General features: G+C 35.7%; 5 protein-coding genes across 8 annotated transcripts; 4 read left to right on the top strand and 1 right to left on the bottom strand.

Annotated features, from left to right (window-relative positions):
- Nucleotides 1-758: 758 nt before the first annotated feature.
- Nucleotides 759-2,961, top strand: PUX1 (plant UBX domain-containing protein 1). Its single transcript, XM_048090480.2, has 7 exons — nt 759-912; nt 1,457-1,553; nt 1,649-1,717; nt 1,847-1,914; nt 2,006-2,138; nt 2,226-2,330; nt 2,497-2,961. Exons 1-7 carry the CDS (start codon nt 838-840, stop codon nt 2,697-2,699), a joined length of 750 nt encoding a protein of 249 aa, XP_047946437.1. The 5' UTR covers nt 759-837; the 3' UTR covers nt 2,700-2,961.
- A 738-nt stretch (nt 2,962-3,699) lies between these two features.
- LOC125195985 (glucose-6-phosphate 1-dehydrogenase, cytoplasmic isoform) lies at nt 3,700-7,073 on the top strand. Of its 3 annotated transcripts, XM_048094303.2 has the most exons (16): nt 3,805-3,822; nt 3,917-4,040; nt 4,143-4,338; nt 4,544-4,629; nt 4,769-4,823; nt 4,910-5,096; nt 5,208-5,365; nt 5,444-5,512; nt 5,586-5,644; nt 5,730-5,766; nt 5,843-5,914; nt 5,986-6,133; nt 6,205-6,300; nt 6,388-6,574; nt 6,677-6,722; nt 6,800-7,073. In XM_048094303.2, the coding sequence occupies exons 3-16, from the start codon at nt 4,162-4,164 to the stop codon at nt 6,965-6,967; spliced, it is 1,545 nt and encodes a 514-aa protein (XP_047950260.1). In that variant the 5' UTR covers nt 3,805-3,822; nt 3,917-4,040; nt 4,143-4,161; the 3' UTR covers nt 6,968-7,073. The 3 variants fall into 3 exon arrangements, with proteins under 3 accessions (XP_047950261.1, XP_047950260.1, XP_088913184.1); XM_048094304.2 differs by lacking the exon at nt 3,917-4,040 and having other exon boundaries at nt 3,700-3,822; XM_089057058.1 differs by lacking the exon at nt 3,805-3,822 and having other exon boundaries at nt 3,839-4,040; nt 4,138-4,338.
- A 47-nt stretch (nt 7,074-7,120) lies between these two features.
- LOC125192446 (F-box protein At3g27290-like) lies at nt 7,121-9,912 on the bottom strand. 2 transcript variants are annotated; one of them, XM_048090017.2, is made up of 3 exons: nt 9,791-9,912; nt 8,622-9,510; nt 7,121-8,047 (listed from the first exon to the last, which is right to left on the bottom strand). In XM_048090017.2, exons 2-3 carry the CDS (start codon nt 9,495-9,497, stop codon nt 7,496-7,498), a joined length of 1,428 nt encoding a protein of 475 aa, XP_047945974.1. In that variant the 5' UTR covers nt 9,498-9,510; nt 9,791-9,912; the 3' UTR covers nt 7,121-7,495. The 2 variants fall into 2 exon arrangements, with proteins under 2 accessions (XP_047945974.1, XP_047945976.1); XM_048090019.2 differs by having other exon boundaries at nt 8,622-9,506; nt 9,791-9,902.
- A 2,345-nt stretch (nt 9,913-12,257) lies between these two features.
- On the top strand, nt 12,258-12,632 carry LOC125194853 (uncharacterized). Its single transcript, XM_048093070.1, has one exon. It carries the CDS (start codon nt 12,258-12,260, stop codon nt 12,630-12,632), a length of 375 nt encoding a protein of 124 aa, XP_047949027.1.
- A 335-nt stretch (nt 12,633-12,967) lies between these two features.
- Nucleotides 12,968-15,235, top strand: LOC125191848 (glyceraldehyde-3-phosphate dehydrogenase, cytosolic). Its single transcript, XM_048089268.2, has 11 exons — nt 12,968-13,111; nt 13,227-13,327; nt 13,538-13,653; nt 13,741-13,840; nt 13,910-14,056; nt 14,130-14,190; nt 14,255-14,352; nt 14,445-14,587; nt 14,662-14,745; nt 14,827-14,916; nt 15,001-15,235. Exons 1-11 carry the CDS (start codon nt 13,084-13,086, stop codon nt 15,044-15,046), a joined length of 1,014 nt encoding a protein of 337 aa, XP_047945225.1. The 5' UTR covers nt 12,968-13,083; the 3' UTR covers nt 15,047-15,235.
- Nucleotides 15,236-15,844: the final 609 nt, after the last annotated feature.

Genomic DNA, 15,844 nt, shown 5'->3' with positions numbered 1-15,844 from the left:
ATATGATTCTAACTTTTTTCTGATGTGATAAAATATGATAAGTTGTACTATGATTCTTATTTTTTTTATTGATCTATTGCACTAAAAATTATATTTAAAACAATTAAATTACTTAAATGTATTTATCATATCAACAAATACACATATTTATGAGCCAATGATAAGAGTGAACAAAATCCTCTAAAGTTTGAATATCCAATTCGATCTAAATTGAAATTTAAAATTTAATTCTTTTAAAAAAAATTAATTCAGTCCAATTTAAACTTTTGAAAAAATTTCATTTTTCAATTCAAATAGTAGTATATTCAAAACCCAAAAAAAAATTGAATGTTAAATTTAATTTTAATATATGTAGTATATTTTATAATAAGTACGTTGATTAAAAATAAATATAGATAAATTTTTTATTTAAATATAAAGTTAATCAATATTGGAAGATTTATCAATATTTTTTAATTTTTTGTTATTTTATATATTTTCATGTTATTTCAATTTGAATCGATATTTGTAGTGTGAATTTTAGTTTTTGGAGATATTTTTGAATAATTAGATCCAGTTCGATTATAATTTTAACAAATTTTGAGTTCAATTGAACCCAAAATCGAATGATGACCCATAAATAGTCGGTATGAGTGCTATAAACTTGTTTCCTTAATTATGGTATGGCAGTTTAATAATGTTTCCATATCTAATCGCATAACCAAACCCAATATGGAAACCGCTTGACCCGACCCGATTCGAAGAAAGCAAAACCCATTTCCCAACTCATTATAAATACCTATTTGGGGCTAGATTAACAGCTCAACGGAATCGGAGAAGGTGTTGCTTTATACGGTGATGATTGAATCTTCACCATCTTGGAAGCGTAGAAGGTTCATTGCTGTTTCTCCTATGGAATCAGAATTGGCTAAGGTAATTTTTTCAACCTTTTCTTTTTTGCCTGGGATTTGTTGTGCTTTGCTTCGTGTGGCTGATTTGTTGCTTGAATCTACTGGTCTTGATGGATGATCTTCAATTCTTGTTGAAAATTATGAGTTGCATTTGTAAGTAGTGCTAATTTTGGGGGAATTGGGAATTTATCAATTTCGGTGGGGAATGTTGAGGAAGTTGTTATATGCTGAGTTCAGAAGTTGATTTATCGAGAAAATTTGATGTGATGTTCTTCTTTTTTCGTTCATCTTTGATTCGTTGACATATTGAAGCTTTCCCTCCTTTATTGAAGCACCGCGTGTGAGAAAATTGCGTTATAACTATACTCCATATTTTACTCAAGAACCCTAGCTTTTGGGATGTGGCGGCCTGAAAATTTTGTTTGAATTAGGCCACTTCTTTGATTTTATCTCGACACTATAGGTGAACTAGCTATGCTTCTTTAAAAAATTGAATTATCTAGTTCATGTTTCTTGGATTAAAATCAATTCTCTGGAGATTTAGTAAATTTTCCTTGTGCATCCAGGGGAAGCTTGCTGCTGCTAGAGAAAAGTATGGACGAGATATCCGAGTGTTTGAAACATCTCTGGCTTCTGCAACCCCTTCAACTGTTTCTGATACGGGTAAACCGAGATATCTAGTTACTGATATGCTAATCAACTCATGATGTTTCTATTGATGGTATGCTCATTGTTTTATCATTTACTAACTTGTGCAGAAGAGGCAGATGACTTTTACGAGTTCACGGCAGAGGATTACTTCCGGGTTTTGTCTTCTAAAAAAGAAGGTACTTCAGAGTTCTTTCCAATTTCTGATTAGTTTTTCCTAGAATAGACATTTAATATGATAGATGATTGAATTGTTGATCCGTGAATCTAGGAATGGTAAAAATTTTACATCATCAAACTGTGTGCAGATAAACACTTGAAGACAAGAAAGATCCGGGAAGCAGAGGAGGCTGCTAGAAGATCAAGGATACCAAAGGTGTTACTCTGAAATCTTTTGTCAATTGCCTCCTGTTTTTTGTAATATACTATTATTGATCATATATCATTGCTTGTCTTGAACTTATCAGCAAGCAGTGATCAGAGTGCGTTTCCCTGACAATTTTACACTAGAGGCCACGTTTCATTCATCCGAGACAATTCAAACCTTATTTGATCTCCTGACCAAAGTGATTGCTCGCCCTGATTTACCGTTCTATCTATGTGAGGACACTATACTGCTGTGTATTTCTTTCTCAAGAGACACCCTTTTTTTATTAGTGTTAAGCTCACAATGTGGTTGCATTGCAGACACCACGCCTCCAAAGAAGCAAATTAAGGATTTTTCCCAGGACTTCTACTCTGCTGGCTTCGTACCTGGTGCAATCGTGTACTTTGCATATGGGGTGCCCAAAGGTAATATACTTTCTGCTTATTCAGGTCTTTCCAAAACTTTGTTATCAAAGATAGTCCTCTGATAATCTGCGTGAACTTGTTCCCTCATTAAACAAAATCGCCATTACTTGTCTTAGCTGGCTGCATTTGGATATCTTCTTAGCTTGTCCGTTTTGAGTTTGTTCAGGTGATGATGGTGCATACACGGGTCCCTCCCTTCAAGAAGAGGTTGTGTCGTTGAAAGGTCTGGAATTTGTAGCACAAGAGGCGGCTCCTGAGCCAACACCTGTGGAAGCGGCTGCAACGAGTCCCTCTGTCGTTCCCGAGCAGACAGAACAAAAGCGGAGTGAGAAGAAGCAGGTGGGCAAGCCGAAGTGGTTGAAAATGTGAGCCGTTTAGTGACCCTGTGAATATTTTATAAAAATTCAAATCTACTGGTGTATGATGGGATTTTGCTCTGAAAATGTAATGTTTGGTTAAAGATCTTGTCTATGATTGAGATTTGAATATAATTATTGGAAGTTGGACAAGGCATTCTTGATAGCGCTTGTGGTGCTCGAATTTTGTATTTTACTCTTATCATATAGTAGTATGTTGTAAAGCAAAAGTGTACGGATTTGTTTTGTTATTAGTAGTATTACTTTTTAATTAATCAGTTTAATTATGCTAAAAATAAATGTGATCTGAAGCATGTGGCGTAATTTCATTAATAAGAAAACATAAAATCTAAATATATTTTGATTGAGGTCTGCAAAAATGCATATATTACTACTCCATTCATTCACCAATAAACTTCTCATTTTGCCATTTTTGTCCGTCCATCAATAAACTTCTTATTTGCTTTTTTAGTGTTACTTTTGGTAATGGATCCCACATATTCTACTAACTTTATTTCACTCATATTTCATTATAAAATTAACACTCCCTCTGTCAAATTAAAAATCAAACGTTTTCTTTTTTAGATTGTCCTATTAAAAATAAATATTTCCTAAAATGAAATAACATCGTCTCTCTTACTTTATTATCTTCTCATTAACTCATAAAATAACACTACATAAAATCTCGTAATGAAAAACCATGTTTCATTTCTAATGAAATAAAAGAAGTGTATAAAAATAGGACTCACATATGACTAACTTTTTTCAATCCACATTCTGCTTTATTTTTAAAACTCAGTGCCAATTCAAATATGCTCTTGTATTGGACGGTGGGAGTATTAAAAAAAAGGGTAAACAACAATAATAAAGTAGTAGTAGTACCAAAATTGTTGACAAACTAAAGAGTTGCACCTATGCCTAAAACATGCAGATTATAAAGTCGTGTTTGGTGTGGCTAGTGGCCTCGACGGCGGCTGATTAATGCAGCCATCACCAGTCAACAATCACAACAAACTCTTTTAATGAAACACAAACACCAATTTTAAAGAAATGTAATAAGATTCACTTCACCAACCTATAACTTTCATTTTCCTCAGTTAAACAAATCGTATCCAACATCAAACTTAAAGAAAAAGGTGACATTTTTCTTGCTCTCTCTTTTACTTCACTTGTCCTAAATCTTGTGCTCACTTTTCATTTTCTGATTGTTGCTTATGAATTTGGATTTAGATAAGCCAAGAGAGTGTTTTGTACTTGGTGAAGTCATGAAATGCATTTATCTTGGAGTTGGTTGATCATAATTCTCATCATCTTTAATTTATTGTTTTTTTTGGATCATCAAACAATTGGTTTGGTTAGTTTCTGAATCATAATCACATAGCTTATGTTGAAGCTGGTTTTGTTTATAGTAGAAAGGAAGAGATTACATTTTATTTTTATAATTTATCAAGTTTAGGTCTTTGTGAATTGGGAGAATGGCAGCACAAGGTGAATGGCATTGTGAAAAGAGGGCCTTCTCCAAAATTGAATCTTTTGCAAGAGACAATGAAAATATGACTGAAACTGGATGCCTGTCGATTATCGTTCTTGGTGCTTCTGGTGATCTTGCTAAGAAGAAGACATTTCCCGCTCTTTTCAATCTTTACCAGCAGGTTTTTTTTTATCTCATTCTTGATTTATGATCAATTGAGTGCTGTCTGTTGCTCTTTAGGAAGAAAATATCATGTGTTTTTATCTCATTCTTGATATTAGTCCTACAATTTGTGTTGTTTGCTGTCTTTTTATGCTGAAATTGTTCTTCTTGATCAATGCAACTTTCTATCATACTCCAAACATAGATATACTTCTGTTTTTCAGGGATTTTTGCAATTGAATGATGTTCACATTTTTGGCTATTCAAGAACTAAACTTCATGATGATGAACTGAGAGAGAGAATTCAAGGGTAGATTTCCTTATCCCTTAGTTATAGTACATAGTTCTTATTTGGAGATGCGTTTCTGTTTCTGCTCCTGCTTCGATGATTTTGTATCTGTGAAGATAAATTCGTTTCCGTACCTATTCGATCCATCACCCTGTTGTAGGTATCTACCTGTTGAGAACAAAGTCAGCAGCAATGTCTCCGACTTTCTACAGCTGGTACGGGAATCGTTGGTTGCCTATAACCGCAAAAGACACAATACATTGCTTATCTGATCAAGCTAATTACCTCTGGTGTAATGTAGATCAAATACGTGAGTGGCGCCTATGATTCCCGGGAAGGGTTTCAAGAACTAGACAAGGCGATATCTGAGCACGAAACATCAAAGAAGAGTCGAGAAGGATCAAGTAGGAGGCTTTTCTACCTTGCTCTCCCTCCATCAGTGTATCCACAAGTCTGCAAAATGATCAAGACCTTCTGCACGAACAAATGTACGCTCTTTCCTTTGAAATATGCAGATGGCCTCAGCTCGGCCGAGCATCAGAGAGCATAAATGACATCAAGACTTTACACAGTTGTTTTCTTGATCTTTTTTTTTGCAGCTGGTCTTAATGGATGGACACGTGTAGTACTTGAGAAGCCGTTTGGCAAGGATTTGGCTTCGGCTGAGGATATGAGTGCCCAGATAGGGGAATTGTTCGATGAGCCACAGATTTATCGTATTGATCATTATTTGGGAAAGGAATTGGTGCAAAACTTGGTAAAACCTTTTTAATATTTCAATCTGGCATATATACTGCTACTTTTACTTCTATTTCTTGATCTAGAAACTCTGCAGTTGGTGCTTCGTTTTGCAAATCGCTTTTTCCTACCTCTTTGGAACCGAGACAACATTTCCAACGTGCAGGTAAAGTTCCCGAGTTGAAACTAGATGTAATGATTTAGAATTTACACCTTAACTTGCATCATCATCACAACAGATTGTGTTTAGAGAGGACTTCGGAACTGAAGGCCGCGGAGGGTATTTTGATCAATACGGGTATGATCTATGCGTATGATATACCCTCTTGGCTACTCTCCCACTTCTTCGACTTGAAATTAAGCTAAGCTTACACATTTTGCAGGATTATCAGAGACATTATCCAAAATCATCTATTGCAAGTGAGATTTTGTTAATGAAGAGTGTAAGCTTGTTTAACCAAGTGTTCAGCCTTAACACATTCTTGAATTGTTGCAGATTTTTTGCCTTGTTGCTATGGAGAAGCCGGTTTCCACGAAGCCCGAGCATATTCGTGATGAGAAAGTGAAGGTAGATTCAAGATCTCCACTCTTTAAGTTCTCATCTTGATCGAGCAATGCTGCATTTGGTTGGAACTGCAGGTTCTTCAATCAGTTAATCCAATCAGAGACGAAGACGTCGTGCTAGGTCAGTGTAGAGGCTATAAGGACGACCCAACGGTTCCCGATGACTCAGTCACCCCGACTTTTGCAACAGTGGTTCTACACATACACAATGAAAGATGGGAAGGTAGACATATAACGTTGCATCTGAGACATCTACACTTGTTGAATCTTGATGCTGATTATCGACTACTTTAGGTGTGCCGTTTATACTCAAGGCTGGAAAAGCTTTGAACTCGAGGAAGGCAGAGATTCGGGTTCAGTTCAAGGACGTGCCAGGCGACATATTCAAGTGTATGCAGCAGTGAAATCCATCATCTCAAGTGAGTCTTCTTGTTCCTTATTTGGATAGAGAGTTGATGAAATGGCCAATCTTTGTAGGTTCAAAACAAGGAAGAAACGAGTTTGTGATCCGTCTTCAGCCCTCGGAGGCCATGTACATGAAGCTAACAGTGAAGCAGCCTGGCTTGGAGATGACTGCTACTCAGAGTGAGCTCGACTTGTCCTACAGGCAACGGTACCAAGGGGTTGTCATTCCTGAGGCGTACGAACGCCTCATTCTTGATACGTATGTCTAGATACACGCTGAATGCTTCCGTTGATCGCGTTTTGAATCAATTTAGGGTTCTTGGTTGCAAGTAATGAGATTGGTTAATTCTGTTATTGACAGAATAAAAGGTGATCAACAGCATTTTGTGCGCAGAGATGAGTTGAAGGTTACATTTTAATCACATGTTTTCTTATGAAAGCAAAATCCTACATCCAAATGCTGATGATTTGTATAAATGTTCAGGCTGCTTGGGAGATTTTCACGCCTCTTCTTCACCGGATAGACGAGGGTGATTTGCAGCCACTAGAATACGAACCGGGCAGCCGGGGCCCGGCTGAGGCGGACAAGCTACTAGAGAAGGCCGGTTACGTGCAAACACACGGCTACATATGGATTCCTCCAACCTTGTGATGGAATACATCCAAACAGTACTTGATGTATTTTCATTCAAATTATTCAGATTTTACCCAAAGTTGATAATATTATAATAATTATGTGACAAGTTTCAGTTCGTGAATTTTACCCTCTTTGGATGAATGAAAGCTAAAATTTTAACGAACAAAGTTTAACTAAAAATTGAGTAATTTCATATCATACTTAATTGGGAGAAGAGTAGTAGTTAGATAGGAGCAAAAACTAGAAAAATTGCTTGAAATGAAGCAAACATGATTTGAAATCTAAAGCTCATTAAAAGTATTCTATTCATAGTGATAGAGACATTCCCTATTCACACAAGATTGAATTTTCACCGCTCTCTTTGCTTCCCTTCTTGGCGTGACCCACCATTTCTGAGCGGTCCGAAGGCGCTCTCTCCTAGAGCCTCCCATCTATTTTCTTGCCACGCAGAAGACCAGTGCAAGAATTTCTTCAATTGCTAGGCCGCTGCTGTCTTCTTCACTAGCTTTGTCGTGTCTCAATGGTTGAAGCTAAGACGGGTGCTTAGCTATAGACAAAAAAGTGGTAGCTCGCCCTCCGCTCAACGTATGCCTGCCCCGCTGAGAGGGTGATCCCGTCCTCGAACAAGAGCTCCTCCAAACAGTCGAAACAGAGGAAGTCGCAGTAGAATGTCTCTTCATATGCTTTGTTATCCAAGCAACACCCACAACGTACGCAACGAGCAATGCAGTAGATACATGCTCTGCACGTCCTGGTGGAGTCTATCTTTGCTTGACAATTATCATTCGGGCAGTCGAAGACGTGTTTGACTTGCTGGCATATCGGACATATCTCAATGTCAATCGCACGCTCATCATCTAGTGACAAATACATCTCTCCCGGTGCGGCTGCTGCACCATAGAATCTTGGTTTGTAGTCCCCGGCCTCCTCGTATGCCCCCAAAAGAAGTTTGTATTCATTCAAGTGCTCACTTGTTATACCATTAGGATCGCCAATCCTTAGATGCTTGATGCCGGGCATTGCAACAGAGTTGAACACCTTAATCATGTTCAACACTTCTTTACCATTGATTTTAATCGATCCAGCCACGCTTAACTGCACATACTCCAACACAAATAGGTAAACGTGCTTGCAAATGCCATTAGATATCTACTATAGAAATAGAAAAGCTCCACAACAAAACACACTAATAGAAGATCATCTCATTCACCAATTACAAATATATTTATATGTATACGTGCCACTCTCGAATGTCATTAGATATCTATAACGCTATAAAAGTTGTGCAACGAAACATACTAATAGAAGATATAATCTCATTGACCAAGCATTAATAAATATTTATATGTAAACATGCCACTCTCAAATGCCATTAGATATGTACATATCTATATGTAAATGTGCAACTCTGGAATGCCATTACTTATCTATGAAATCTCTGCAACGAAACACACTAATGAAGAGATCATCTCATTCACCAAACTCAGTCTACTAAGGGGTCGTTTGGTAGGGAAGATAGATTTGGCAAAACAATATAAAACACGCATTTTAAGGAGTTATCTAGCATAACAAAATAACCCTAAAAGTAAAATTCATGTTTTAATACACAATTAAGCTATGGTTATGAGATGCACAAAGGCCTAGGCAAAAGAGAAACATCTTGACATACCTTAGTCAATTCCAGATTTCTGTTAAGCACCTGCTTGAGGCCATCATTACTTATATTAATGCACGCGATGAGACTCAAGCTGCAAAGTTTACCTTGAGCCCTGTTTGTCAACCGCAGAAGATCCTCATTGGTTAGCTCAAAGCTCAATGGACAGTCAATGTGGATGCTTGTCCAAAGAAAAGGATCCTTTAGGACAGCATCACGCAACGATCTGCAAACCCTTTCAATGGAAAGGAGATCCTTAATACCAAAATCAAGATACTGTAGAACAAAGATTATCACATCCACACCACCATCACTTTCACTCTTGACATGCTCAGTCCCATATTTTTCACAACCAAAGCACATCAAATCATCCTTGTCACCCCCCGACATAGTACTACACTCACCATACGACCCGTCCTCCATATACATCACCGGACCAATATCATTCTCCCTACACTCCCCCTCATACTCCATTGAGCCAGACCATCCAAAATTCAATTCTGAACAAAAATTGCTAGAACCATTATCACTACCTCCACCCTCCTCGAAACCATTATCACTATCCCTACCCTCCTCGAAACCACTGGTTTTATGTCCAAAATCCTCCATCAGAGCAGAGATGGCTGCAAAAGTGGCATCTAAATCCATGCCAAAAGGATCTGTGGGCAAATCTGGATTGAAATCCATAAAAAGTGGATCTTCAGACATGCCCATATCGAATTCCATCCCAAAAGGATCATTTGGCAATTTATCAACATCTTTACAACCCTTTTCAGAATCATCAAAATCTACCAAAGACCTAAACTTTTCTTCATCATGCCTTTCCTCTACCAAGAATCCATCATCAAAATCCAAGAAGGCAAACATAATCCCTTCTTCATTCAAATCCATAGCTCCTCTCTAGCTATATTCAACAGGAAAACCCAGATTATCAAACAAATAATAAAATCACAACCCCCAACAAATAAAATTACAACCCAACTTCATCACACTCACTCTAACACTAACACCCCCAAATAATCAAAAATCATAACGACAAAAAAACGAGAAGGGCCTGATAAAGATCACACCTTTTTCTCCTAAATTAATTTCTAATGCAAAAATCAAACCTAATCCAGCAAACATAAACAGCAATGCCAAATAATAGAAGCATTCATATTCATAATCATAAACAAAAGGCGCACCTAATTAAAAATGTATTCTTCAATATTTGAATTAGAATTTTGAGTTGTGAGGGAAAGGAGCAACAGAAGCTAACTATAAGAAGGGGGTGGAAGATCCGGAATTTTAGAGAGGGAGACGCGTGGTGGGAATGTGTTTGATTTGTTACCGTTTACTATTTCTGTTTTTACAGAGTCATTTACTAAGTTAAGAAAATTAATTTGATAATGTTTTTATTTTCAAATTTCACCTTCAAATTACTCCTTGTTTCTATGATCATACTACTATTAGGCAATGAACCAAATTATTTGCTCTTTCTTACACTCAAGGTTTACGCAAATATTAGTTTGTTAGAATTATAATATGTGTATATATTCCAATAATAATATACGTGCATACATATTTTCCAGAATATTTCAAATATTCCTGCTTAGTAGTAATACTTTTAAATTCCTCTTATTTTTAGTTAATTTGGGGTGATTAGTTTAAGTATTTTTATTTAAAAGACGAGGATATAATGATTCATTAATTAAGTTAATTAAGATGTGGTTAGCTACACATTAAATTCTATAGTTTTCTCAAGCTCTAAAAAGTTTGAAATATACTTTTGATACTATATATTTGATTCACCTATAAATGACAATAATGTATGATATATTATATTTATGTCTTTAGTATGATATGTATCGTTTTGCATCTGAAGTTAAAATTTATTTATTATTTGAATTTAATAATTTTATATGGGTTTGAACATCTCATCCGTACTTGAGTGTGTAAATACTACTACTACTATTATGTATAGTCACCATCTTGATTGATTGCATTTTGGTTTTAATTGTGATAAGTGAGGTTTACCTCTTCCATAATTCCATGTACTAGTAATTTTTGACCGGTAGTTTTTCAATTGCCAATTTGTGGACCACTAATTTGGGAATTTGTGATTATTAATTTCTGTTGTTTTAAATTTTTAATAATATGTTATGCTTAATTCTATTCTAGTTCACCACAACCCAACATATAAAGAGAAAAATTATCAATTATGAATTTTTTTTTTCGCACACCCATTCAAATTTAAGGCCCAAATTCTTGAGACCATCATATTAAAAATAATTTATGCTTTCAATATTCTTATTGCTGACAATAAATTTTTTATCATCGAGTAAAATTGATGGCTCTTATTTTATAAAAAAAATTCTTGGACTCCAAAAGCGAGAGTCCTTCAAATAATAAAGTTGAGCAACATGACACTGCGTAAAATTAACAACTTTTTAAGGAATATTTTTCGAGTACAAGATAAAAATTTTAATATCCTTTGTTTTTATAAAATTAAATTCGAAACGAAAAAGGTGATAAAAATAAACTAGATATATGCAAAGAGTAGTTTGATTAAAAGTGAAGCAATTTCATGCAAAATTTGTTGTGTGATTAAACCTAAGATAGAAATTGTTCCTTGCCCAAAAATTTGTGCAACATAGTGGTACTACATAATTTGCTTGGATTGTATTCCAAGGAATGTTGAGCTAGCTTGTAAAAAAAGAAGAGAATGCACAATAGAATTATAGGTGCAAGCAAGTATCTCGACTCCAAATTATTGGCAACATTTATATCGAATTATAACAATCGGACCAATGATACGATTGTGTTAAATTAATTAAATTGTGTGATTATTGCCTTTATTCAACAATTACAATATCCATCTTAGATTGAGAATAACAAAATTATTATGCAAGACTATGATATATGTCCTATTAGTCTATCTACACACGAGAAGATTAGATTGTACTTACAACTGCAAGGCTATTACGAATATCAAATTCGTAAACACACAATAAATTTTTATGGTGAGATCGAGTTAAAATTAGAAGACATATAAATATGATATTCAAAATTATATATGTTACATATGGACGTATTCAATGTCAAAATAATTTTAAACCGAAGTAGAGACCAAATCTCAATTATCCATTTTTTAAAATTTAGTGGATAAAATAAATCAAGCAAATGATATACTTCATTTTATACAAAATTCATTATTTGATCATTTTACTTCATTGCAAAATGACTAAACTAAAATGATCTTAAAATAACCATGTGTTGTCTAATTATGAACTTTATTTTAGTTCAACTGTTATGTATTAAGAATTAGTTTTGCCTATATCACAACCCGATTCCTTAGAGAGGAAAATGACGTGAAATTAAGAGCTTATGTTTTCGAAAAACTTGAATTGTCTCAAATGTTGGTGACGACAAAGAAATAATTGGATGTTTTTGATGTCATAATGAATCATCGTAATTATAATTTAAACAATGTAGCACTAAATTATGATGGTTGACCACTTGCTCCCCAAGCTAATAATAATTTAAACAATTAAAGTATTATAATATGGCTGACCACTTGCTCACCAAGCTAATAATTCAACTTTGTTCATATATAAGCTATACAAATCTTGCAAACATGGATCAATTCAGCTCACAATCAGCATAACAAAAATGAAGAGAGAGGATTACCAACATGGCATGGTCAAGACCTATCCCGTTATATGGAACTCAAGGCCAAGGCTGCGAGATCCCGATAAGCTAAGCACGGCCGGCCTATTTGCTAAAGTTCCAACCAAGCCCACCAACCACTCCAAGTTCACCGGCAAGTGTGGCCGGTCCATGTGTCGTGAATGCCACTCGAACCCAGCTTGCAAGTCCAAAGACAAGGCTAAGGGAGCACAAAAACTTCGATCTTCGTCCAACAACACGAGATCATTGTCAGGGTTTTCAACTACGACCATTTTAGACTATATAGATGGTGATTATGATTGTGCCAATCACCTCTATGAAGGTGGTGATGAAGAATATATAAATTTCACATATTGATGGCATTTATGGAGAGGGAAGTGGAGACATTATGCTAGATTGTTACTTGGTTTGAAGATTTTTTTTCACCCTCAAATGTATTTCGTTACAATTTCCTTGTGTAGTATTGTTGCCAAAAAAAATAAAGATCATTGATATCAAACATCATTTATAATTTTATACCATGACTTGGTGAAACAATCCCACATGTACAAAACTATATTCTAAATAATTTGAAGTGATAAATATTAGTACTACCTTAATTTTTAAAAGCTTAAGCTATTTGAGGAAAATGTGTAGAACTCACAAAGCCGCGAAAAATGGTTATCCAAGTAAATAGTTACACGTGTTTAACGGTTAGACCTCCAATTTGAAATGCACATTTCTTCTGCTACTATAAATGCACACACTACTCAAAAATAATCTCTACTTCACAATCTTCCATTAATTGTTTACACTATTTTTCTTCGTCATGGCAAAGATCAAGATCGGAATCAACGGTAATTGTTTCCTGCATTTCGTTGTATGGATTTATTATGATCTAGAAACTTCCGGTTTGGCAATGAATATTGATGATTCTATTGCTTAATTATCGATTTAATTGATTGTGCGTAGGATTCGGAAGGATTGGGCGTTTGGTCGCCAGAGTTGCCCTACTCAGTGATGATGTCGAGCTTGTCGCTGTTAATGATCCATTCATCACCACCGATTACATGGTATTTACTCTCCAATTTTCGAATTATATGTTTTTTTTTTCATGTTATTCGATTTGGATATTACAATTTTGGAGTTTCCATGGATCAATTTGACGGTATGAGGATGTTTCAAACAAAAAATTGAAACTATGTATGTTCATAAATGTGAAAAATAACAATTGATTGCTATAAATTTGTTAATCTCAACTGAGAATTTGGTGTCTGTGACAGACCTATATGTTCAAATACGACAGTGTTCATGGTCCATGGAAGAAGCATGAGCTGAAGGTTAAGGATTCCACTACCTTGCTCTTTGGTGATAGGCCGGTGACTGTATTTGGCATGAGGTATTAATTTATCTCCCTCGTCCGCATCGTTGCTAGCTCGTCTAGTTACATACAGTTCAGTTGATGGTGTTGAATCTCTATGAATAGGAACCCCGAGGAAATCCCATGGGGCCAGGCCGGAGCTGATTATGTGGTCGAGTCCACTGGAGTTTTCACTGACACAAACAAGGCATCAGCCCACCTCAAGGTTTGTACATACTAGTGTCATTTTTATTCGCTCGTTCGTGTTGTTAGTGTTGGTTTGGTGATGATTTAGGGAGGTGCGAAAAAGGTTATAATTTCTGCCCCGAGCGCGGATGCGCCCATGTTTGTTGTTGGTGTCAATGAGAAGGATTATAAGAACGACATCAATATTGTTTCGAATGCTAGTTGCACTACTAATTGTCTAGCCCCATTGGCCAAGGTTTGTTCTTCTCTATTAGTGTTTCTTTTCAAGGAAGCGACACGCAATTTACTGATATGCTGTTGTATTATAGGTCATTAATGACAAGTTTGGTATTGTTGAGGGGCTGATGACCACTGTGCACTCCATCACTGGTATGTCTAATTATCTCATCATACATGGAACATATTGATTGATTGATTGATGCTGGTGTTGCAGCTACACAGAAGACTGTTGATGGTCCTTCGATGAAAGACTGGAGAGGTGGACGAGCTGCTTCGTTTAACATCATTCCCAGTAGCACTGGAGCTGCTAAGGTAGGTCGGGATAACATGTTTTGTTTAAGTAAATGCATTGGATTGGAGATGATTGTGACCTTTTTGTAAATGGATGTATAATTAATTCACAGGCTGTTGGGAAAGTGCTTCCTGCACTAAATGGAAAGCTTACTGGAATGGCTTTCCGTGTTCCAACCGTTGATGTCTCAGTCGTTGATCTGACTGCTAGGCTTGAAAAGGCAGCCTCATATGATGAGATCAAGGCTGCTATCAAGTACTACAATATATCACTATTCTTCCTCTCTTTCTCAACTCTCTACTTTGCTATTTCTCAACCATTTTATGCAGGCAAGAATCAGAGGGTAAAATGAAGGGGATCCTCGGGTACACAGAAGACGATGTGGTCTCAACCGACTTCATTGGTGACAGCAGGTCACACTTCTCTTCACAAACAACTGCACACGATCATGTTGGTTTATTGTATTACTCATGCATTTGCTTCGTGTTCAACAGGTCTAGCATCTTCGATGCCAAGGCTGGAATCGCACTGAATGGGAACTTCGTTAAGGTTGTGTCTTGGTACGACAATGAATGGGGATACAGGTTAAAACCTTAAACTCATGAATCTCGATTTTCTTGTATGGCTTAATAATCACAAGTGGAGACTAACGTTGGTTTGATCTGCAGCAACCGTGTCGTGGACTTGATCCGACACATGTCGTCTGTGGCTTGAGCTGTTGAGGGCTTGCAATTTCCTCATCATGATAATATCAGTTTCAAATTTTAGTTAGACAGTCGGGAATAATTTAGATGTTGAACTGTTGAAGAACTCTTCTCTTTGATTAGTTTAGATTTCATTGTGATCATTGTTGGAATTGGTGTTGCAAAATTTTGTTGCAGTGAAGGAATCATTTTTCCTACTGATCGATATTTGATTAATGATTATACATGAGATAATTTTATGCATTTATACAAATTAACTATAAACGATATAAATATTATGAAATTTAAGTAACCAATTTGATCAATTTTGATACGAATTAAATTTAAGTAACCAATTTGAGTACAAGCATTATAGTTTAGTGATCATTTATGAAATTAACATATTTGGTCATAGTTCAATTCTCTCATCACTGAAACTATTTTTTTCCTATCATTGTGTGGGCTATAAATGTTATTTCCACCACCCAAGCCCAATGTTTCTTAGGGTGTGTTTGGGAACATGGAATTGGAGTTATGGAATTAGAATTGGAGGTTCCAATTCCAATTTCATTGTTTGGTATCACAAAAACGTATAGAATTGGAATTGAATTATAATTCCAAAATTTTTAATTCTATGATTTGAATTCTATATCAAAAGGTAGAAAATTGGAACCGTAAATAGTCATAAAAATGAACTATGACCAAATATGTTATTATAGTATTTAGTATTTGGGCAGAGATTTTTTAGTAAGATAATTTTCGTCGTTTTTTAGTTGGTCATGAATTTTGACTTGAATTTGTAAATGAACTATAAGTAATGCTATAATTC

This window comes from Salvia hispanica, chromosome 4 (genome assembly GCF_029641045.1).
Source record: "Salvia hispanica isolate PSC_SH4W2 chromosome 4, Shi_PSC_v1, whole genome shotgun sequence".
Taxonomy (NCBI): domain Eukaryota; kingdom Viridiplantae; phylum Streptophyta; class Magnoliopsida; order Lamiales; family Lamiaceae; genus Salvia; species Salvia hispanica.
The sequence above is the reverse complement of the archived record's forward strand: the minus strand, read 5'-3'. Positions and strand labels throughout refer to the sequence as shown.

What these genes read in the sequence shown, in the direction of transcription:
- LOC125195985 (XM_048094304.2), top strand. Translation starts at nt 4,162, where the DNA reads ATGGCAGCACAAGGTGAATGGCATTGTGAAAAGAGGGCCTTCTCCAAA. An exon ending in TTTTCAATCTTTACCAGCAG is followed by an intron (nt 4,339 to 4,543) that starts GTTTTTTTTTAT and finishes TCTGTTTTTCAG; the next exon opens with GGATTTTTGCAATTGAATGA. An exon ending in GCCAGGCGACATATTCAAGT is followed by an intron (nt 6,301 to 6,387) that starts GTATGCAGCAGT and finishes CAATCTTTGTAG; the next exon opens with GTTCAAAACAAGGAAGAAAC.
- LOC125191848 (XM_048089268.2), top strand. Translation starts at nt 13,084, where the DNA reads ATGGCAAAGATCAAGATCGGAATCAACG. An exon ending in GAGATCAAGGCTGCTATCAA is followed by an intron (nt 14,588 to 14,661) that starts GTACTACAATAT and finishes CATTTTATGCAG; the next exon opens with GCAAGAATCAGAGGGTAAAA. An exon ending in GACAATGAATGGGGATACAG is followed by an intron (nt 14,917 to 15,000) that starts GTTAAAACCTTA and finishes TTTGATCTGCAG; the next exon opens with CAACCGTGTCGTGGACTTGA.
- PUX1 (XM_048090480.2), top strand. Translation starts at nt 838, where the DNA reads ATGATTGAATCTTCACCATCTTGGAAGCGTAGAAGGTTCATTGCTGTT. An exon ending in TTCAACTGTTTCTGATACGG is followed by an intron (nt 1,554 to 1,648) that starts GTAAACCGAGAT and finishes TAACTTGTGCAG; the next exon opens with AAGAGGCAGATGACTTTTAC. An exon ending in TGATTTACCGTTCTATCTAT is followed by an intron (nt 2,139 to 2,225) that starts GTGAGGACACTA and finishes GTTGCATTGCAG; the next exon opens with ACACCACGCCTCCAAAGAAG.
- LOC125194853 (XM_048093070.1), top strand. Translation starts at nt 12,258, where the DNA reads ATGAAGAGAGAGGATTACCAACATGGCATGGTCAAGACCTATCCCGTT.
- LOC125192446 (XM_048090017.2), bottom strand. Translation starts at nt 9,497, where the DNA reads ATGGATTTGAATGAAGAAGGGATTATGTTTGCCTTCTTGGATTTTGAT. An exon ending in GAAATCTGGAATTGACTAAG is followed by an intron (nt 8,048 to 8,621) that starts GTATGTCAAGAT and finishes GAGTATGTGCAG; the next exon opens with TTAAGCGTGGCTGGATCGAT.